The sequence below is a fragment of the Tasmannia lanceolata genome, unplaced genomic scaffold (genome assembly GCF_043159265.1).
Source record: "Tasmannia lanceolata isolate RefF3 unplaced genomic scaffold, GAP_Taslan_0.1 ptg000004l, whole genome shotgun sequence".
NCBI lineage: Eukaryota > Viridiplantae > Streptophyta > Magnoliopsida > Canellales > Winteraceae > Tasmannia > Tasmannia lanceolata.
In genome coordinates, this window is record NW_027518681.1 from 12,201,800 (window position 1) to 12,225,368 (window position 23,569).

Sequence of the window (23,569 nt, forward strand, 5' to 3'; positions counted from 1 at the left end):
TGAAATTTTATACCCGCCCATTTTAACCTCCACAAATCGTAGGGTTGGGATGATCCCATGGAGCTGATTTTTTGGGTACACCCTACCCATGTCAGGGCCTATCAAATGACTTCTTAGGTCACCCAAACAATGTGCCCCCCCACGGTTTTTATGGCCAACGGACTAGATAACTTTTCGGTTTTTATGGCCAATGGACTAGATAACTTTTCTAGTCGGCCAAATAGAGACACTTTCCTCTTTTTGAATATATTAGCTTCATCACCGTTAGTTTCTTTACAATGACCAAACAACTCTTGGTATGTCCCATCATGGAGAACAACCTAACTCATTTTTGCTAAAAGGTACAAGTACCTAAAGGTTAGGTGTTCTTACGAAGGAACTTGTTTAATTAGCTTAAGTAGCTTAATGCCCTGTTCGTTTTGAATATTGAGAACTGTTTTAGACTAAATTAAATGCTATTTTGAGTCCAATAATCAGTTTTAGATTCAATCAATTCTCAAAATCCAAAAATAACAGGTGCTAAGTAGAGAAGATGAAAAAAAGAAGACAAGGAAAGCTATTAAAATAACCAACACAAACCAGTCAAGTTCTTTAAAGCAACCCATGTTCCAAATAACCAAGTAGAGCAAAGCAACTCATGTTCCATCATACCACGTGAAAATATGCCTGAGATTCCCCGATAAGACTCAAATGGTCCCAGGTTGAGGCCCGCATCTTCTTTTTGAATTGTTTTTTCTTCCCTTTTCTCTAATTATTCTTTAGTGCTTCCATTGACCTCAGCCTGTGCACTACCATGAAACCCCACCAGAATTTGAGCTTAGATAGTCTTGAAAAAAAAGTACCATGTTTTGGAATGTAAGTTTCTATGCTAGACTAATCCACCCATAACTTTAGTTCTAAAATCTATTAATCTTTCCTTTATCTTTCTTGGGTGGACTAGTGAGGCTGCTCAAACTTGAACAGACCTTTGTTCTTGGATATAATGTCAACAAAATTGGTGAATAGCTACAAGATAATTTCAAGATAAATTTAGGGCAGTGATAAATCGACCCCCATATATCTATATGGGGGTTGATTTAAGATATATGGGGGTCAATTTATCAGTGCCCTAAATTTATCCAAGCAGGATAGCCAATCCAAGGAACAACTTATCCGAGGATTTTCTTTCCCCGTGCCGAACAGCCCCACTACTCACTAGGGCTGATCCCAAAATTCCAAGGTTGAGAGACTTTTGCACTCACCATCCAAACACCTGAACTGCAGGAATCACTGAATAGCCAAAGAAACCCAAAAACAAGAAAAGCCACGTTGTATGTGGAAAATGTTAGAAAATTGATGTGCAAATCTGTAATTTAGGATTCAAGAATACCTTATAACAAATTAACCTCACAACTTGAAGACAGAGATCAATAATACTATTTTCTGCAATAATAATCTGTAAAGAAAAAGAAATCGTTAGATCACTTATCGAGTTGAGGCACGAAGAATCTTCGCTGTCCTTAAGGCAAATCTAGCCTCCACTATGACGAATCAACGGTGCAGATGGGCGTTTCGGCGTATGCCTCCAGGATACAACAACTCTTACTCCAGGGGTGTGCACTCACGCAGCCCGGATGCCTAAGAACTCGCTTATATTTGCCAAAAACCTCGAGCAGAAAACCAGAGAGAAAACCAGAGAAGAGAAAGAGTAGAAGAAGAATCCGTCAAAGATATCTTTCTGTTTTCTCTAAAACCGATTTTATAGAAAGGTAATCAACACGTTAGGGTGAAACGTCGCACTCTTTTAGTGCGTGAGAAATGTTTTCCAAATGGTCACTAAACCACAATTAAGGAATCTCAAACGGTAAAAAAGAGTTAAAACAAAATAAATAAATTCTAGACCGTTAAAAGGGAAAAATAAATAATAGAAAAAGAAAAGCCTTAGGTCCATGCGCGCGGCCGGCCGACCAGCGCCGGGCCGGGGGGCGCGCGCGTGTGGTAAGATAAAAAACCCACCGGACCCAAGTGGGCGATCCATGCGCGTAGGATCCCCATGACCTCTTGCTCATTCACAAGGCTAAGAGAGTGAAAGTATATATATGCCCACTCTCATCCTCTCACACTTCCCATCTAGGACTAAAGTTTTCTCATGACTTTAGTCTTTTTGGAGGGAAGCCCAAGTAATTTGAATGAGAAGCCCAAAAGCATACATATAATGACTAAAAACACCAAATTGTAAGTTTGAATTACAAAAAGACTTTTTTCACATAAAAAGTCAACAGAAAATACTCCCAAAAACATATGCTCCCAAAGATGGGCATCCTCCTTGATCACCTACATTGTTCATGATTCATTCCTCCTATTTTTATACATATAAAACGATGATAGAGCAAAGTATAAGATAAAACTATGATGTATAGATGCGCTGATAGAAAACCAAGTAATACAGTTTGGCCTATATGCCTGGTTACCCGATAGTGTGACTGATAACCAATACTGGCATAGTAAACACAGTAGAAATATCCTACCAAAACATTTGCCTTCTGCTCAAATAAAAGAACAGGAGCTAACATGAACAGGTGTAAAGAAGGACATGGTTACATATAGCTAGAAAGTCCCCACAAATTCTTCATCTTCTAGACCAGCCAGCCAAGCTCCCTGCAAAAGATTCAAACTCAGCTAAGCAACACTGCAAAAATATTTTAATGACGATTATTTCAGAATTAATACCTAAAGTTATTGGCAAAGAAACGACATATTTGGCAATCGGGTACACTATTAATGCGCCAAGCCTAAACATAAATCAAACGAGAAAAGATAGCAAATATTTGATAGACATTATTTCATAAGAATTGTATCTGATATTTGCCTTCCCAACATATCGATAATCAGAAGCCTAAGGCTATTCATCAAGGGTTTAGACTATAGCTAATTTTGAGGTTCCTTGTTGATATATAAATGATTGAGAGTACTAACATGAATCTGGTCAAAATAAATCCACCTACTAATATGCATAGTTGATCCCAATTGAAAGCAATGGTTCATTTCATGGAAGTACTGTTCATACTTGCATATCCTATTAAGACATTCTCTAAAGTTTCATACAATGACCATCTTAGATTCTCAAAGGACACGAGAAAACATAAGCTTTTCTGTGTTGGGGATCAAGAGCAATAACGCAAGGCAAACCATTTTCTCAAAATGGGCTGAAATAGTGAAACCCAGGTTGAAATCCTCCTCATAAAATAATAAATAACATAGCTCTTCTACAATGTAAAAGATCACACTACTCTCGAGTGTATTATAAAATTTTCTCAAAAAAGGGCTGAATTAGTGAAATCCAAGTTGAAATCCTTTTCTTGGGTTAGGGAAGATATCCCATGTAACCCTCTTTCCTGAAGAGAAACAACAATGGCTGAGTACTAAAGGTAACATTTAGGAACCAAGCATTAAAGGTATCAATTTCATAAACAACAATGAGGTATTGATAACAAACTTGGTTGAGTATTATATTGCCTATCCAATGTTAAATCCGAGATTTACGTGCTTAAAGAAAATTTTATTTCCATTAATTGTATGAATTATTAAGTATCCAGAAGGAAAGGAATTGCAAAGTTTTTTTTCAAAATCTAGGATGGAAACAGAAATGGGTAGCACCATGAGCCCCAAAACTAAAAGAGCACTCAAGCTGAATTATTGTATAGACATTAAAGCAAGTGTAGTAATCATTAATTGGGTGGTGTATATAGGTTACAGAGATTTCTTCAGACAATTTGGGGATGTTCTCTAGCTTCCGCAGGCCCAAGAGAATAATCTGATGGGATAGAAGCAGAAGAAAAAAAATAGCGGAAAATAAAAGAGCAGGTTAAAAAAGAACAATACCATGGAAATAAAAAAATATGGTGGAAATGCACTGTAAAAGGTAATAAAATAATTAAAAAAGTAAACAGCCTACAGATTGAGAAAACACAAATAACAGACAATCTCGCACATAAAATAAACAAATCTCACTAAAACCAATATTGCTGAATGCCAATATACTCCTAAGCAAATGCTCCTAATCAAATGGTCGTAAAGTAAAGAAGAGACTTTTACCGCTTCAAAATGGTTAGCATATATACTATGTATATTATGTCTGTGCATGCGATGCGTAGATCTTACAAATGACAAGATACATTAGAGTATACAATCCACTCAGATAAGTACCTAGTATTGAAACAATTACATACTAAAATATAGTGCAGATGTTTCATATAGCAGTGGTGTCATAATGTTGTCGAAGACATAAGGCACACCACACAGGCATGCCCTCCTAGGTAGGGTATTGTATTATCACAGTAAACCACACAATAGTTGATGGATAGAAGGTCCTTGACCACATTGAATATTGTCATCTCATTTAGCAGCAGCCTTGTGTATCTTGCTCACATGGACCCAACATTGCTCATGTAAGTTCAAGTCTGACCCGAGTATCAGGCTATGCCGACAGCTTGCACTAAAGAGAAGCACCTGATGCAATTTTATCATATTTGTCTTCATGCCTGAATAGTTAACCATACATGTCCACATTGTCCAATTGACCTTTAACCAAAGGAACCAGTGCATCGGAAACAAAAGGAAATGTAACAAAGGCAATGGGCAATAAGGCTATATAAGCCATGCAAGCGATGGACGTCAACATGCCAAGCTAGATCTAATTCAGATCAAAATCAAACGACCAAAGGGAAAAAAACATCACTACGCTTACTAATTCGCTAATTACTGAGAATATGAGCCTTATTTATTGGGCAAAAATGGATAAATATCCAGCACTCTAGTCATTCGGTTATTAAATGGTGAAATTGAGAATTGTTGATGGAAAGCAATTTAGAACAAGCTTAATTTTGGAAAATATGTGAAGGAACTTATTCCATAAAAAGGGATTGGTAAATATTAGAAGTTCAGTAGTTAAAAAGAACTTGTTCCTGGCTGCATATAATATGCAGCCAGGAAATTCTGAAAGAGTGACAGCTAGTTTCAGCACTTATGTGTAGCTAATGTGCCCAAAAAGTTTTTTCTCCTAAGAATTTTAGGTAATTTAGAAGTTTTGGAAGGTGAGAACTGAGAACTGTAACCAAAAGCCAAAGAGAATTTAAGAGCCATAAGAATCAATTAGGCTCTGTGAATATAAGCATTGGCAGCCCTCTGTAAAGTCTGGAGTGGACTGAACTGGTCAACAAACTTTTGTTTTCTGCATTAATTTTTCTTTAACAACATTGAATTTATGCTATTTTTCAGTTGAATTTTCAATAAGAATTTTCAATTGGACGTTATTATTTTTCACCACAATCAGTAATCTGATCTGTAATTTTTGGGATTGCTGGGGGTGAAGGTCCTTAAAAAAATTAATATATTGATGAAAGGATCTTAAGCCTCAAAAATGTTTTCACGAAATCATGAGTCATAGATTTAGGGATTTGCTAAGGCATATCGCAAAAGGCATTTCGCGGCTGGTCTGTCGCATGTCGGACCAGCCAGACAACAGCTTTTGTCTCCATTCACGAAGTGGCTGGTCTGGCGTGCGACAGACCAGCCACGAAATGCCTTTTGCGATGGACGCTAGCAATTCCCTTAGATTTAATAACAAAAAAGGGAAATACACAATCGTTAAGAAGTGGCAAAGGTCTAATAAGTAGTAACAGACACAATTGCCACAGATGTAATTTATTGCATTTTACCAAATAAATGCGGGCATTCAAACACGATTAAAGTAGGTAGTTCAATTTCTCATTTTATTTTTGTAAAAATAGTGACGAATAACAGTTAATAAGAAAATATTATAAGGTGCAGCAAGTTATATCACAGTTCTGATGGGCGACAGCAAAAGTTTATTATGTTAAAATTCGCATGCCCTGCAAGTTCATCCGCATAAAAAATCACCACATGTTTCAAATAGAGCCACAACTACAAATTTCAAGTATCCATAATCGGTCAACATCAAAACCATGTGAAGGTCATTTGCACACATCTGTCTAAAACTGTGACATTTGAATCAAATATGAAGAGGCAACTCATGTCAAGAGAATCTAAGTCTTTAAATGAAAACAACCGTATGAGGCTTTAATTTTTGCTATAGACAAAAGCAAGATTTTCCTGTTTTAAGACAGAGGAAAATAAAGTTATCTCCATTCTCACCTAGTGAATGGAAATGTTCAGGCAGGTTTAGCATTTTAGCAAGCCAATCCAGAACAATATATCAAGTTTTGTTGCAGTAAGGGTCCTCATCCAACTAAAACCAGCAATGCTAAAAGCAGAAAAGAGCAATTCTCCTAAGAACCCCGCAATTTTGCTATTAGAAGGAAAGCGTGCCAAAAAAAAAACCCTGGTCTTTGCCAATGGGTTATACAATGCAATATCTTCTGTTGAACATCTCCATTATCCATAAAAAAAACTCTGAAATTTTCATCAATTACAAATTGCAAACCCCACAACTCGGCTGGGATACACTCTTTCAACCAAACAACATAAAGAAACAAGCAAATATAATTGGAAAGACAATCATCAGATCAAAATCAGGGAAAAACAAATAAAAAGAGGCTAGGGTATAGGGGCTTGGGAATACCGGTACTATAGGCATGCATCACTCTTAATTTGATTTGATATTTTCACTCTCTTTCCATTTTCACTGAACATACGACCACAGTTCATTTCTTGGCTCGGCTCTGAAATTTTATGATCTGTTCAGGCAATTTAAACCATCTAGGCAGACTATATAGAGCAGTGTTCTTCAAATGCTGATCCATCCCTTGTCTTGGACAAAAGAAAAGAAGTCGCTCGGCATCATCTTTCTCAAAAGTGGGAACAGATGCACCTTGTATACTGGGAATGCCTAGTGTGACCAAACTACGAAAAGGAACTTCAGGTGCAAGCTGGTACAAAACCTATACTAACAGAGCATAACAGATAACATGAGAGGGAAAGGAAATTGCCGAAGGGCGCCAAAGCCTAGTCGCTCGGAAAGAAAGCATGCAAAGAGAAGAAAATGCAGGAGACAGATGTATCGGTAGACGACAGGTGTAGCGAAGATCCAGCAGTGGTTTTTGGATGTATGTTGGGAGACGACAGCCACGATCATCGAGAGAGACAGGTGGCAAGGGAAGCTATACTATGGAAATGATAAATATGTCCAGACTAAATTGGATAAAAAAATATAGGAAAACAAAGGGAAGGGACACAAACAGTGTTAGGGAAGGGCAAAGCACCCGACACAGTTTCATGGTTTTCGCTTTTAAAGTAGTATAGGATTACGAAACTCTGCAAAAAAAAAAGCTATTTCCTTAGGCCTACAAGACTCAATTAACTAAAACCGGTCAAAGTTTGGTTGATGGTAGAGGGTTATGGTTCAATGTTGAATTCCAAAATAGCATGTGGAGAAGCCCTTTGCAACAGCAACAAGTCAATCACTTCGGCCTCCAACTGTTCCTTTACACTCATACTGTAACTAATAGTCATTTTCTTAAGAACACATGCATTCTTTAGTAATAACTCCATAAATCCAATCCCACAACAGCTGTTTAGAATATTCATTTCGATCCGAACCGTTGTTAGGTGATACATCAAACAGTCGAAAGGTCCTTCTCTCTCCCAACACATTTCTTGAACAAACCCTTTCTCCTCTTGGGGGTGGCTCTGAAAGTAAATAAACTGATGAGAAGAAGAGTCTACAAATTAATCTACAATAATGTGCAACAACTTAAAAGACATTTGTGATCAATGGCACCTCAAATATGAAGATATCGAGTTCTTGCAAATTGGGGCAGCTCCTAAGCAAGCAAGACAGTAGGCATGCAACGTCAAAATCCGCATGTAGGGTTAGCTTCTTCAGCTTGAGGGCGGGCAAACTTTTCGGCAAATTCATCATGTGAAAAGACTGCAGAAAAGCAACGGATATACAATATAAATAAAGAAACAGATGATGCATTATCAATTAGTCAAAATGAAACTGTTGAACAAAAGTTAGAGAGCAAACCTCCAAGATGTCTTGAAATAACTGTAACTCGAGATTCTCAACATGACCCAGATTCGTAAGTAGCTGAACAACCATGTTGGGTTCATTGTCATCAGAAAAGGGAAATGGTCTATATAGAACGTTTTCCAGGCGGGGAACAGCCTTCAAAGAAATTTGTGTTGGCCTCCAAGCATGGATCTCCAATGATATGAGATTGAGTGCAGTAATCCTGAGACTTCTCAACTCAAATTCTTCAAACAATTTTAAATCAAAATCATCCTCGAAGTAAAACATCTCCAGCAACCGGCAAGAAAAAATGAAGCGCTCCAAATCATCATTAGTTATCGTAACATCAATTAATGTGAGGGTCTTGAGGCAACTTATGCCTTCAAAAAGAGTAGGAAGAACTACGTTGCACCCATCTAATGTCAGCTTTTTTAGAGATTGACAGAAGTAGGCATCAGTAGGGAATTGATAGTGATACCAACACCGTGAACTCTGGAGATGGAGATTTTGGATGCCGTTTTTGCAAAGAAAGAGTACAAATTCATCCAAAATACCATTTAATTCCTCACTAATTTCGACATTGATCCTACAACTAAGGATGGGAGCTAGGCGGTATTCCAAGATAAGACGCACAGCGTACCCCCATTGTCTCATGTCATCCACATCATTTATAAGGTTCATTCCCAATTCTAGGTAAGGGATGGAACACCAAAGATATGTCCATCTCTTGGATAGAACAGATGTTCTCACTGCTTCTCTTAATGGAATTCGAGAGAGAAAACACATAAGAATGTCATCTGAAAGACAACTGATTCTATCATCACAAATTTGTTGTTGCTCTTCTCCTTCCCCCTGTCTTGGTTGCATCTTGTAGCCCTTTATCTCCTTTTCTCACTATCTCAATCAATCACAAAACCCAGCTACAAAAACCCAACAACCCAAATCACTTTCAGAAAAAAAAAAAAAAAAAAAAAAAAAAAAAACTAATCACTTTCAGATAAAACTAGTGGAATGGAATCTGTAGCATAGAAATATTTGAGCCAGAAACCATAAATAATCTCCTAAAATCACTCCATTTCTATAAATAACAACACAAAAGAAAACTAACCCATTAATTAGCTGCTGCTGCTGCTGGAGAGAGAGAGAGAGAGAGAGAGAGAGGATTAGGGATTAGGGTTTTACCCTTTTTTCGACATCGGAAGAGGAAAGCGCGCGTGCGAATTTTAAATTAGTGGTTTTTGACGCGATATCTTTCGTTGGACACATATACCCTTACGTTTTGTTGCGTTGGTGTATCCCTAGTCCCTACTTAAGTAAACCAGTCCCCATTGTAATTTCTGCATTTCGTTTCTTGGGAAAGTATGTTTTTAGCTTAAAATTTTCACATTTCAGATGAATTTACCTCACAAACATAGATGGAGATCTGGGGCAATATCTATCATCATCAAGGACTTAAGAGATTGGCTTTAAGAAGGCTCTTTGCCTATTGCTTTTGCACCCGACGGTCTTAAGGGTTATATGATGCTTATAAGCCCGAAGAAGGTAAATTTATCATGGAATTGCAATTTCATGCGAGAGACCGGGGTAATTATGCAATATGGTTCCTGTAAGTTCAATTGCACATCTGCTTATCAAGTATTGTACAACCATTTCATTCAACTCACAATTGTCTCTTGTTTTTCCTTGGTGTACGTCCTAAAATCTTTAGAATTAGGAGCTTGCCAACATCATTGGTTGAAAGATGGAATATTTTCCCTCTTCTTATTTGGGACTACCCTTGTGATAGGTAGATCGAGGCTATCGAGTTGGGATCCAATTGTAGAAAGGATGGAAAGAAGACTAGACACATGGAAGAGAAATCTAGTGTCGAGGGGTGGCATCAGGACAGTCTTGGCAAACATTCCCATCTATCATCTCTCCTTATTCAAATGTCCTATTAGCATTCGATTGATAATTGAAAAAAAATCCAAAGGAGGTTTCTTTGGGGAGGCTAATATGAGAAAAAGGGTCCCTAGGAAATGCCTTCTGCGGTGCTCCGTACGAAATCAGTTTTTGTACACCTAAGTTTTCTTAAATATATAGTTTCCTTTCAATATAATTGTTTTCAAGGAAATTAATAGTATAAAGAAAATTATCTACTTGAAATGGCATTAGAGAAGTATACTTTTATAGCATATTTAGAGATTTACGTTACAAGATACTTAATAGCTAAAAGAAATTTTACATTTTCTACCTCCGGTCATGGGAGTGCAGCCACCTCTAATGAATAAAATGAATAAGACAAAATCTGTTGAAAAGTGAGCCGATGTGGTTGCTATCATGCAACAGCCAGTCCGCAAAATGCCTTCTGAGATGGTCCCTAGCAAATCCCCTATAATATATGTAAGCAAAGCCCCTACTACTTTTTACTATTTTAGTGGAGCTGATAAAATTCAACTTTAGGGTAGAGCCAGGAATTTACACTTGGAAGGACCGGACTAATTTACACTGGCCTCCATTGGCCAGTAAACTAACCAAGCATTCATGTTCATGCCATGAAGCATAAAAGGGATTTTGCAAGTCATTGAGGGGGGCCATGGCCCCTCATGCTATATGTGCCTCTGCTACTTCATGTGTGGACCAATCGACCCTCCTAATAAAATCTCTCTCTCTCTCTCTCTCTCTCTCTCTCAAAAGGGTGAATCGAATTGCTTAGTTGAAACTTTGGCCTCAATGCACAATGGGGCCCACATGGTTGAATCATCCAAACCATTGATTAGTTGGGTCCTTACTTGAATATGTTGTGCTTTAAAAATCATCTCCATAGGACGAACTCAATCCTCCGATCTGTATAGGTTTTTGTAATATGATCAGTCTACAGGTTGATATTAAATTGGGGCCGAACAAATAATGACTTGGATCATCATCCAACCATGAAGGCCAATCATGCAATTTTTTAAAAAATATGTGGGAAAAAACGTGTAGACAACAAATAAACACTCCAACAATGAGAAAGATGATAATGATCTTGTTATGAATTGTTATGGGATATTGCCCAACTCTTAGGCCATGTCCGGCAACCAGGAATTAATTTTCATGATAAATGAGTTTCTCCAAGTCACCGTCTGGAGCTAGAATTCACTCCCTTAAAATTAGGCATTTCCACCCACAAACATGCACGCACTGTTTTTTAAAAGAAAACTTAGCAATTAGAGAATTAAGGCGTTTTGGAAAGAGAAACCCATGACCCATTTTAGCCATGTCTGCAATCTAAAGGTTCTCCAGAGCTCAGTCTCTCTGGGTTCTGAAAAAGGAAGTAATACAGCATTGGAAAATGGGAAAAAAAATTCCATGAATCCTCCTAACTGATACAGAAGGTTGTGATTGAAACTTCATTGAGTAAAATAAATATCACTTCTTTACAAAAAGAAATTGGCAATTAAGAATTATGTATATTACCATGAATTATCTTCAGCAAAGGAGTTTATAAATTTTCAATTAGAGGCAAATAATCCATTTTCTCCTTTGTTTCTGTTTGATGTTTGTTCTTTTTCACCACATAGCATGCCCGATTAATTGATGATGCAGGTCTTTTAGTGAGACAAGGTACAGGTATATTTATTTGTAAAATACATTACTATCGCTCACATTAGATGTAAGAATAATTTTCTTAATGATAAGAACAGAAGTAGGTTACTATCTACAACAAGTAACAGTCCAGTTGATCAACAATGTAGCCAAAACTCAAGCTATACGATCCTGCAACACCCAACACCTACATAAACAACTACAACCAACACCTACATAAATAACTACAACCAACAGGCATAAAACGAGCCCATCGAAGAGCTACCACTCATCATTCATGTGAATGCTATAGTGCCTGAAAAGAAAGACCCATCAAGCAAAGCATGAACACAATCAAACTATTAATCACACAAGCATGTCTTCTTGTTGTAGATTTTAATGGCACACCCCTGTACTGGGCACATTCCCTAGTACATCCTAATTAATTTTTCAACCACTTTCAAGAACAATAAATTGCGAGTGTGTTTCATCTCCATCTGTTCAACTCCAGTGTCCTAGCTTTACTTAAAACTGATTTTATTGAATTTGGTAAGAGAAACATCCTCTCCAATTAAGAAAATAAAAGAAATTCAAAAAATCAGAAGCAAGAATTAGAGAGAAAGTTTCACTAAAAATAATAATAACAATAATAGTCATATAGACCAGAGAGATGAGTACATATTCGAAACGGCACGGCAATACCTTTTCTTTAGTTGGAACTTGAAGGTGATTGTTTTTTTCTTAATGTTTTCGTAAATAAAAAACCCCATAGAGGAATGACTGAATGAGTTGCCCTGCAAGTCATCGGATGAAAAATGAACTTTATGCTTCTACAATGTTGGTTATACGAGAAACAACGAATTGATTTCAGAGGAAATTTGGAACTTGCCAGCATGTGAGCCTGGATTCCAAAACCAAGAAAACCCGTAAACAGATTAACCAAAGAAATGTCACATCTGCTTGTATTAGTTTTAAATGATAGTAAAAATGTTCAATGTACTGAATTGATGAAGCCCATTTGGAAATCCTCAAACAAAAAGAACCGACCAAATTTAATGAATGTTGAGTACAACACCATCTTGCATAAGAAGAAATGTGATAAAATCAAAACTTCAAAGAGAAGCCACCAATAGTGGTCCCCTCTGCAAATCCGATTAAATACCTCTTTGAAAACCATTAACTATATTGTTTCTAGAACATTTACTTATTTGCAAATACTGGTATTTAGAAACTTTTGCAAGGAGAACTAAAATAGCTAAAAGAAAGGACAGTGTAAATGAACTGTCACATTTTCAAGATCACCACAGGAAAGAGGTGAACACATTAAACCATAAACCCTCCCTACAAGCTCAAGTCACTATTCTGCCATTTGCGTGCAAATCATAACACTCAATTGTACAACAAGTAATTCACAATTACTATTGCCCTATAAATTAATATATCACCATCATCATGTAACTTCAATGCTTTAGCTTGACAAATTCTACAGGTTTTCGGTAAAAACCCCGTGCGATGCACGGGCCGACAAAGAACTGTACAGACCCCACCATAGGTTGATCCAAACCGTCCATGTGACGGAACACAACATCAATAGGTTGTGCCCGTAAAATCATTTCCATATGCTGATCCTAGCCCTCCAATCTCTAGAGGTTTCCATAATCTGTTGTTCCTCTTAAGGTGCCCGGAATTGGTAAATATTTTTAGAGGTGTGCGAAATTCGTACTATCCTCAACAAATTAATAAGTAAAAGTAGTTTTTTCATAATTGTCATATTTTGATACCTCTTCTTTGTAGTTTTTTCCGTAAATGTCATATCTAGGTACTCGTTGTCCATAATTTCCCTCCAAAACTTTACTAAGTAATGATTATTATTGGTAGCTTCTTTCGGTACTTATTATTGCTAGCAACCTTTCAAGAAATAGTATTTCCATGCAGTTTTTCATCACATCTAATAAGACAAATCTATGAACACATACAATTGCAAAGGATGGGCGAGACGTAGCCTTTGGAGAAGATGGCTAGCAAATCATGATTCGAATTTTCAAATAATTCCGAAAATTCATACACAGATATTATGTACAGACTACAGATATGTGGGGAGGGCAAAAAAGGTAAAAATCATCCACATTGACGTGTTAAATGGACAAAATTCTCTCCTTTTCTCTTCTGCTATATATATATATATATATATATATATATATATATATAGAGAGAGAGAGAGAGAGAGAAAACGGTTCCTACACATATGTGTAGAGAGTTCTCTACACACTAGCTTAATATACAGTGGGGGGCCCACATTGTTTGGGTGATCCAAGCCATCCATTTTAAAGACCCTCACATAGATAGGGTGTCTACAAAAAATCAGATCCATAGGATCATCCCAACCCTCCGATTTGTGGAGGTAAAATGGATGTCTTTAAACCTTCACAAATTAGTGCATTTTTTTCCTCCACAGTTCGAATGGTTAGGATGATCCTATGGATCTGATTTTTTGTGGACACCCTATCTATGTGAGGGCCTTAAAAATGAATGGTTTGGATCACCCAAATAATGTGGCCCCCACTTTGTTAGGATGATCCAAACTGTTCATTTGAAAGTCCCTTACATAGATGGGGGGTGTACCAAAAATCAGCTCCATAGGATCATCCTAACCCCTCCATTTGTGGAGGACAAAAATGGACAGACACAAATCTGACCCATTTTTGTCCTCCACAAATGGAGGGGTTAGGATGATCCTATGGAGCTGATTTTTGGTACACCCCCTATCTATGATAAGGCCTTGCAAATGAATGGTTTGGATCACCTGCCAAAATGTGGGACCCATGTGATTGGGGAGCTTAAGTGCACCATAAGTTTGGTGTGCTTAAGCTCACCAACAGTTTCCTCATATATATATATATATATATATATATATATATATATATATATATATATATATATATATATGAGGAAAATGATTGTGAGCTTGAAGCTCATATAGCTTATATGAGCTTGAGGACCCAAACACATGGGTCCCACATTTTTTGTGGTGATCCAAACCATTCATTTGCAAGGCCCCATCATAGATAGGGTGTGTACCAAAAATCAGCTCCATTGGATCATCCTAACTCCTCCAAAAGCGGAGGGCAAAAATGGACAGATTTGTGGCAAACGGTGTCTGTCCATTTTGCCCTCCACTTTTGGATGGGTTAGGATGATTCTATGGAGCTGATTTTTTGTACACACCCTATCTATGTAAGGGCCTTTCAAATGAATGCTTTGGATCATCCTAACAATGTGGGCCCACATGTGTTTGGGCCCTCAAGCTCATATAAGCTATATGAGCTTCAAGCTCACAATCATTTTCCTTTGTGTGTATATATATATATATATATATATATATATATATATATATATATATATAGAGGGAGAGAGAGAGAGAGAATAGAGTTCCTAAGGGTGCCCTCATATAAGCTTATATGAGGTGGCTCTCACAAAACATAAGGGGCCCACATTGTTAGGCTGATCCGAAGCATTCATTTGAAAGGCCCCATCATAGATAGGGTGTGTACAAAAAATCAGCTCCATTGGATCATCCTAACCCATCCAAAAGTGGGGGCAAAAATGGGCAGATTTGTGGACAAAACGTGTATCATTTTTGCCCCCACTTTTGGAGGGGTTAGGATGATCCAATGGAGCTGATTTTTTGTACACACCCTATCTATGATGGGGCCTTTCAAATGAATGCTTCGGATCATCCTAACAATGTGGGCCCCTTATGTGTTGTGAGAGCCACCTCATATAAGCTATATGAGTGCACCCTTAGGAACTCTCTCTCTCTCTCTCTCTCTCTCTCTCTCTCTCTCTATATATATATATATATATATATATATATATATATATATATATATTTATTTATTTATTTATTTTGAATTGCGGCAATGTTTATTATCACTGTTAGTGAGCCAAATAAGCAAAAACATAGACATATCATTTTACATTTATAAAAACAGAAACTCATCACACTTGTATGAGTATCGTACTCATATGAAACCTTGCCTCAAAGTTGCCATATTGTAAACATTTAGCAAAAGACTTAGTCGACACAAAGAAACCCACAAACAACAATTGAATACTTCATACAAGAATCCAATAAATTTAAAAGATGACAACGGAGTTGAAAATACAAATGAAGAGAAAAAAACCAGCAGAAGAAACAGGATAGTGAGACCTCAAAACTCAAGCTCAGACCGAAACAGAAGAAAAAAAGAAAAAAGAACGGCAATTTACTAAATACAACTACACAGTACAAGTAAATGCACCCCAAAAGAAAAAAGTGCCAAATAAAAAGCAAAGATAAAAAGACAAATGAAGGAAAAAAAAATGCCACCTAGAGAGGCAAAACTTCAAGTCTCAAAATTCAAATAGGAAAAAAAAGAAAGAAAGAAGAAAACCATCTTACTATGTAAAAAAATCGAACCGAAAAAAGATTCCACTACCGAAAAAAATCGAACCATCTCAATGATACCAATACACAACAAGATTTTGAAATAATCGGATCTAGAAAATTATGGCACACGAAATCCCTAATCCCGAACTAAAATAGATATGTACAATACTCAGGTGGATGAGATCAACAATAAAAATGAAGTAAAGTTGGGCATGCAATAAAAAAAAAATAAAAAAAAAATCTTACAGGGGATTACACAAAGCCTTGCCCGGGCCACGATAAGTGGTCAGTAGTAGTGGAGGGCTTGCATTGCCCAAGTCCAATCAAGCCACGCCATCTGAACTCAAACCTGAAAGCCTGAGAATTGTAGATTGTCCGGCTTTTCCAGAGAACTCATCTCCACCGATGCTTTGCCCAACAGACCACTAAGCTGGTTATCTAGTTTTCTCAAAACCATGTTCTCAAACTTGGAGTTATTGTCCTTGGACATGCCCTCTGATACAAAAACTGCAACAATGTCCCCTTTCCATTCCGAAAAATTGGTCTCTTTTGCAAGAAAAGCAATCTGCGGCGAAGATCAGGGAAGAAAAAAAAATCAAGATTCAATATGAAGAAGCAAATTTTTCGAAGCACTAGTGACGTGTACATGGTTCAAAACAATATATTACACAAAAACAAATAATATTCATGGATAAATTACCACTGATCTTATCAGCTATTTGCTAATAAGCCATCAAACTCTCAGTAACAAGAAGCACAACAAAGTCAACACTACTGACTTTTATATACCATTTCAAGCAAAAAATCCACCTGAAGAAAACTGATGTGGGACTCTATATCAAAAGCCCAAAAGACAACATCTCAAGTTCTCAACAAAACCTACAGCAGTTTCATCATAAACTAGTAAAACACAAATGCTAACAAAGAAACACTTAAAAATGAAAAAATGAACAAAATGTTAAAAAGAAGAATTTATACAATTCAAAAGGCATGCAAAACAGAGGACACATGCACAAAGATCACACAATCCATAGTATTAATAAAAGGGAAAAAGTACGCACAACAAACATACATTAAAAAGGAACAAAATATTAAAAACAAGAACACTTGCATTCAATTCAAGCAACATTCAAAACAAAGGACATAGGGCACAGAAATCACACAATCCATATTAGTAATAAGGGATTTCCTGTCGTCTATCGCAGAAGGCATTTAGCGGATGGGCTATTGCATGTGAAAGCAGCGACCTAGTGAATGAAGACAAAATCTGCTGAAAAGTGAGCCTGTGTGGCTGCTCTCACATGCAACAGCCCTTCTGTGACAGACACTAGCAAATCCCTAGTAATAAAAGGAAAAAAGTACATCCAAATAAGCTTAAACCCGCAACAAACAGGGAAAAAAAATGAAAACTTATAATGTTGCCTTGCAGAACTTCTACCAAACGGGTGTCCTTCATACCAAAACCAGATACTGAGAAACCACAAAAAAGAACCAAAAGTAACAAGAATAATCAGATACCTATATATATGAGAATAGAGTTCCTAAGGTGTCACCTCATATAGCTTATATGAGGTGGCGCTTAAAAACATAAGGGGCCCACTTTGTTTGGATGATCCAAAGCATTCATATGATAGGCCCTCACGTAGATAGGGTGTGCCCAAATCAACTTCATAGGATCATCCTAACCCTTCCATTTGTGGAGGTTGAAATGGATGGGTATAAACCTCCATAAATTTGCCCATTTTTAACCTCCATAAATGGAAGGGTTATGATGATCCTATGGACCTGATTTTTTGTAGGCACCATATCCATCTAAGGGCCTTTCAAATGAGTGGTTTCGATCACCCCAAAAATGTGGGCCCCTTATGTTTTGTGGGCGCCACCTCGTATAAGCTATATGAGGTGACACCTTAGGAACTCTATTCTCTCTCAGAGAGAGAGAGAGAGAGAGAGAGAGAGAGAGAGAGAGAGAGAGAGAGAGAGAGAACCTCAGGAATGGCAATGGGAGCAGGCTTGGTGAGGCCAAAAGTGGCACAGGGGAGCAGCCCTCAAAACATTCATAAACAGTAACAGCTATTGAGGCAAGACCATATTTTCTTCTCATGTATCTTCTTCATTGTCTTTTCCTTTTTTGTTATTTTCCCCTCTCACGAAAGGGAGAAAAAGCTCAATCGAGAAAATCAAACCTCAGCAAAGCAATAGACAAAAATATGTTTACAGAGACAGGTAGGTGGCAAGAAGCAGGAGCTGGCAGAATGTAGGAAAGGGGTGGGAAACAGGTGGGGGTCGGAGGACTTTCAATGAAGACGATGAGGACATGTCATGCTTGGGGAGAACAAGAGCTGTTCACATAGTAGAGGCGTTTTTGGACATATCGCCAAGGGTATAGGGAGACAAAATGACAAAAATACCAGGATGAAAGCAGACACGAAAGGAAGTTTAACCCAAAAAATGAGCAGGATGCAAAAGGAATATCGATAGGAGTAGATGAAATTTCAATGGTTTTCGCTCTTAAGACTATAAATCGACAACAACCAGCAACAAAGGCGGGAAATTTTTAAACGGATATACAGGGCAATCGCCGATTGAAATGGCAAAAATGTCCTCTCAAAACTGGATGCAAAAGGAATTTTTAGTAAAACATAGGGGTGAAGCAGAGAGAATTTATACAAAAGAGCGTAACGAAAATTTAATATTTTCACTTTCAGAGTAGTATACGGTTAATTTTAAAAATAAAGTAGTATAGGATTACAAAACTCTTCAAAAACATACCATTTCCTAAGGGTTACAAGGCTCAATTAACTAAAACAGGTCAAAAAACCGCTCGATGACAGAGGGTACTGGTTCAATGTTGAATTCCAATACAACATGTGGAGAAGCCCTTTGCAACAACAACAACTCACTTATTTCAGCCTCCACCTGTTCCTTTACACCCATACTGTAACTAATACTCATTTTCTTAAGAACATATGCATTCTTTAGTAAAAACTCCGCAAATCCAATCCCACAAGAACTGTTTAGATAATCTACTTTAATCCGAACTGTTGTTAGGTGATACATCAAACAGTCGAAAGGTCCTTGTCTCTTCCAATACAGTTCTTGAACAAACCCTTTCTCCTTTTCGAGGCCCTGAAAGTAAATAAACTGATGAGAACAAGAGTCTGCAATAATGTGCAGCAACTTAAAAAAAAGGCATTTGTGAACAATGGGACGGACCTCAAGTATGAAGATATTGAGTTCTTCCAAATTGGGGCAGCTCCTAAGAAAGCAAGACAACAGTCGGGTAACGTCGGAATCAGCACGTAGGGCTAGCTTCTTCAGCTTAAGGGCGGGCAAACTTTTCAGCAAATTCAATCTGTCTAAAGTCTTCAGAAAAGCAAAGGACATACAACATGAATAAAGAAACAGATGATGCATTTTCAATAGTCAAAGTGAAACTCCTGAACAAAAGTTATAGAGCAAACCTCAGGGATGTTTTGAAATAACTCTAACTTGAGACTTTCAACATGAACCAGATTCATCAGTAGCTCGACAAGCATGTTGGCTTCAATGTCATCAGAAAAGTCGCATGGTCTATAGAATACATTTTTAAGGCAGGGAACAGCCTTCAAAGAAATGTGTGTTGGCCTCCAAGAACAGAGCTCCAATGAAAGGAGATTGAGTGCGCTAATCCTTAGATTTCTCCACTCAGATTCTTCAAAAGATTCTAAGGCAAAAGTATCTTTGAAGCAAAAGATCTCTAGCAACCGGCAAGAAGATATGAGGCGCTCCAAATCATCATCAGAAATAATAATACAAATGAATGTGAGGCTTGTGAGGCAACTTATGCCTTCAAAAAAAGGAGGAAGAACTACCTCGCACCCGTCTAATGTCAGTTTGTTTAGAGATTGACAAAAGTAGGCATCAGTAGGGAATTGGTAGTAATACCAAGGATTATCGAGATAGAGATCTTGGATGCCATTTTTGCAAAGGAATAGTATAAATTCATCCAAATCAGCATTCAATTCCTCACTCATTTCGGCATCGATCTTACAACTCAGGATGGGAGCTTGGCGGGAATCCATGATGTGACGCACAACATACGCCCATTGTCTCATCCCATCCTCATCATATACAAGGTCCATGCCAAATTCCCCCAATTCCAGGTAAGGGATGGAACACCAAAGATATGTCCATCTCTTGGATAGAACAGATGTTCTCACTGCTTCTCCTAATGGAATTCGAGAGAGAACACACATGAGAATGTCATCTGAAAGATAACTGATTCTATCATCACAGATTTGTTGTTGCTCTTCTCCTTTCCTCCATCTTGGTCGCATTTTTCTACTAAGTTTCCTTGTAGCCATTATCTCCTTTTCTCACTCTCTCAATCAATCACAAAACCCAGTTACAAAAACCCAACAACCCAAATCACGTTCAGATAAAAATAGTAGAGTGGAATATGTAGCATAGAAATATTTGAACTAGAAACCATAAACAATCTCATAAAATCGCCCCATTTTCTCAGATAAACACAAAGAACATACCCTGGTATTCGAATGGAATCTATGCAGCCATCATCCTCCGTCTCCTTCTGTGTGTGTGTGTGTGTGTGTGAGAGAGAGAGAGAGAGATTAGGGTTTTAGATAGATAGATTAGGGTTTTTGAGCGATATTTTTAGATGGACAAAAATATCCTTACGTCGTGTTGTGTTGCGTTGGTGTTCGTCTACTTAAGTAAACCAGTCAGTGCTCTAAATGTAATTTCTGCATTTTGTTTGTTTGGAAAATCGATGGAGTTTAGAAAAGTGTGTTTTTCGCTTAATTTTTTCACATTTCGGACCCCTGCCAGTTTATTAAATGGAAAAGAAAGATGAAGAATGGAAAATATTAACTCTGTCTTTGAGACACTAGATAGGGAAAAGAAAATGACTAAAATGATCAGACGGACTCTCTTTAAGGCTCTGTTCACTTGCATTCCCGGGAAAGTAAATCCTTGAAAAACAGCCTCTTTTTTTCTTGACAAGACAGAATTCTGGTGTTAACTTGCTTTCCTTAGAAAGTAACAAGGCTAGGTGGAAAGTGTTAAATAATGACATGGAAATTGCCAAAAATGATGTGGAAATGTCTCTTTTCTCACAAGTGTGGGAAACCAAATCCCACTATTTTGATCGGATTTGCTTTTCCGGGTAAACTAGTGAAAAAAGGTGGGAAACAGTTTCTCGGGAAACCTTTTCTTTTCCTTTCCCGGGAAAACAAGTGAAAGGAAAATCTTCATCTTCTGACTCAATTTCCTTATTCTATGGTGATTTGTTCCTAACCATAGCTTACTGTTTTTCTGGCTCTTATATCATCATCAAGGAGTCAAGAAATTGGGTTTAAACCAATTAGACGGTCTTAAGTTTTAATGATATTTTTTATTATAATCCCAACCCGACCCAAATTGCACCTCTAATTGCAAATTCATGCGAATGAATGGGGCAATCGGGAAATCTGGTTCTGAATAGTTCAATTATCCTGGATGCACATATGCATATCAAGTATTGTGCTGATTGAATTTAAGCTAACCATTTCATTTAGGGCCTGTTTGGATACCCCTTGGATTTGGATTTGGAGGTGAATTTGGATTTCCAAAATCCATGGATTTGAAATCAAGAATTTTAAAATTCACAAATTTATAAATAATGCCGTTTGGATGACCAAGTATGGATTTGGATTTCAAATCTAAATTATTATTATTTTGTTTGGATGGTATGGGTGTATTCCGGTCATTTTGCATGACTCAGGGTATTCTAGTCATTTTACCTAATATGACGTATTTTTATCATTTTTATCTCATGAGGGTATTTTTAGTCATTTTTCATAAGCCATAGGTTATTTTTTACTTTATACAGGGGTATATTTCCATGATCTTGGGGTATTTTAGTCATTTTGTACGATTCTGGGGCATTTTGTCATTTTTACCTAGTATAGGGGTATTTCTATTCATTTTACGTAATATGATGTATTTTTATCTAATGATGGTATTTTTAGTCATTTTTTACGAGTCATGAGTCATTTTTACTTGATCAGGGGTATTTAGTAATTTTCCATGATATTGGGGTATTCTAGTCATTTTGCCCTGTATGAGGTTATTTTGACCATTTTTATGTCATAAGGGTATTTTAGTCATTTTGTACGACTCGGGGGTATTTTGTCATTTTTACCTGCTATAGGGGTATTTTGGTCATTTTGCCTGACTCGGGAGTTTTCTAATCATTGTACCTAATACGATGTATTTTAATCAGTTTTTAATGTTATGTGGGTACTAAAGTCATTTAACACTTTTTTGGTATATTTTGGTCATTTTAACCCCTTCCGTTTGGTTGCTGGTTTTTTTTTTCCTAGGATTTATGTGGGAGAATATTTAATGGTCACATCAGCTTTTTCTTGGTGAGATCAGCAAAATCTTGTCTTGAAAATGGTGGTCTCTCTCTCTCTCTACCCTGTCTCTCAACTCATCATAATATCTTTCTCTAATTAATGCTTGTCCCCTCTTTTGTCTCCTACCTTTACCCACATAAATCCCAGAAAAAAAAAATCGGCAACCAAACGGAGGTGAGGATTTAGATTTATATTGTGGATTTATAAATAACCTTTCACAGAAAAGGGTCAGATTTAGATTTATAAATAACCTTTCGCAGAAAGGATTTATAAATCCAAAAAATTATACTAAAATGAGGAATTTGTAAATCTTGTGTATTTCATTCAAATCCAAATCCAGATGTCATAAAGGCTTGCCAAACGCCGAAAAATCCAAATTCACCCCCAAATCTAAATCCAAGGGGTATCCAAACGGGCCCTTATGGGATTTAGTGGATTGAGTGGGTCGCATTTGCTAGAACGATTTAGATATAGATGGTCAAGGTGTGGAACATCCGCCTGTACCTGTAGGGGGCTTTAAAAGTGGTCAATCAGTGCAAAATTGTTCTATCGAACGGGTCCGAAGAAAAAGCAAGGATAGTAGTTGGGGTTACACACTGACTGAGTTTGTACTAGCTGTCACGGTAAGAAAAATAATGCAAATGTCATCCTAGATAATTGGGCATAAAGCTTCTGGGAGTGTCCTCCAGAAGAATGTGTTTCTTACTTTTCATTTTCTAAAAATTCCTTTGATGTGCCCAACCATAGTAGGGCCAAATGTTTCTTACCTTTCATTTTATCCTACTGCACAGAATGAAAGGTGAAAGGTTAGGATCATATGATGTGCCCAACCATAGTAGGGCCAAATATGTGAATACTTTAGTCTTCGAGCCTCACCGAGATTTTGTCTGGTGCCCGAGCATGAAGTCCCGTGTGGGCGGTACCGACCTTGATATTTGATCCAGCAGTAGGATAAAATATCAAGGGCTTCTATGGTACGGGCCACACGGGACTTTCCAGGTGGGGCACCATATAATTAATAATTTCTAGGACCTCACACATACTTTCTCCTAACAAACAGCTCACCGTCTCTCATGAGTCATGAGGACCCATTACAAACGAAACAAGAAGGGTGCATGTATAACTTGTATAACTCCCTTATATCACTTATCTCTCGCCACTCACAGATTTTTTTAGTGGAATCCTAAGATTGCATATAATATTGGCTATGAATGTGAGAAT

At 37.4% G+C, this 23,569-nt stretch overlaps 1 protein-coding gene across 5 annotated transcripts; it reads right to left on the bottom strand.

Moving 5' to 3' along the window:
* Positions 1 to 2,376: 2,376 nt before the first annotated feature.
* LOC143875518 (F-box/FBD/LRR-repeat protein At1g13570-like) lies at positions 2,377 to 20,619 on the bottom strand. Of its 5 annotated transcripts, XM_077377086.1 has the most exons (8): positions 19,412 to 20,619; positions 19,164 to 19,313; positions 17,936 to 19,076; positions 16,194 to 16,512; positions 7,988 to 8,892; positions 7,739 to 7,888; positions 6,581 to 7,647; positions 2,377 to 2,637 (listed from the first exon to the last, which is right to left on the bottom strand). In XM_077377086.1, the coding sequence occupies exons 1-3, from the start codon at positions 20,291 to 20,293 to the stop codon at positions 18,750 to 18,752; spliced, it is 1,359 nt and encodes a 452-aa protein (XP_077233201.1). In that variant the 5' UTR covers positions 20,294 to 20,619; the 3' UTR covers positions 2,377 to 2,637; positions 6,581 to 7,647; positions 7,739 to 7,888; positions 7,988 to 8,892; positions 16,194 to 16,512; positions 17,936 to 18,749. The 5 variants fall into 5 exon arrangements, with proteins under 5 accessions (XP_077233201.1, XP_077233202.1, XP_077233200.1 ...); XM_077377087.1 differs by lacking the exon at positions 2,377 to 2,637 and having other exon boundaries at positions 6,283 to 7,647; positions 18,720 to 19,076; XM_077377085.1 differs by lacking the exon at positions 2,377 to 2,637 and having other exon boundaries at positions 6,283 to 7,647.
* Positions 20,620 to 23,569: the final 2,950 nt, after the last annotated feature.

Coding starts and splice junctions, on each gene's coding strand:
- LOC143875518 (XM_077377086.1), bottom strand. CDS start 20,293: ATGGCTACAAGGAAACTTAGTAGAAAAATGCGACCAAGATGGAGGAAA. Junction 19,314..19,411: donor TATTTCAAAACATCCCTGAG/GTTTGCTCTATA, acceptor GCTTTTCTGAAG/ACTTTAGACAGATTGAATTT. Junction 19,077..19,163: donor TCAATATCTTCATACTTGAG/GTCCGTCCCATT, acceptor ATTTACTTTCAG/GGCCTCGAAAAGGAGAAAGG.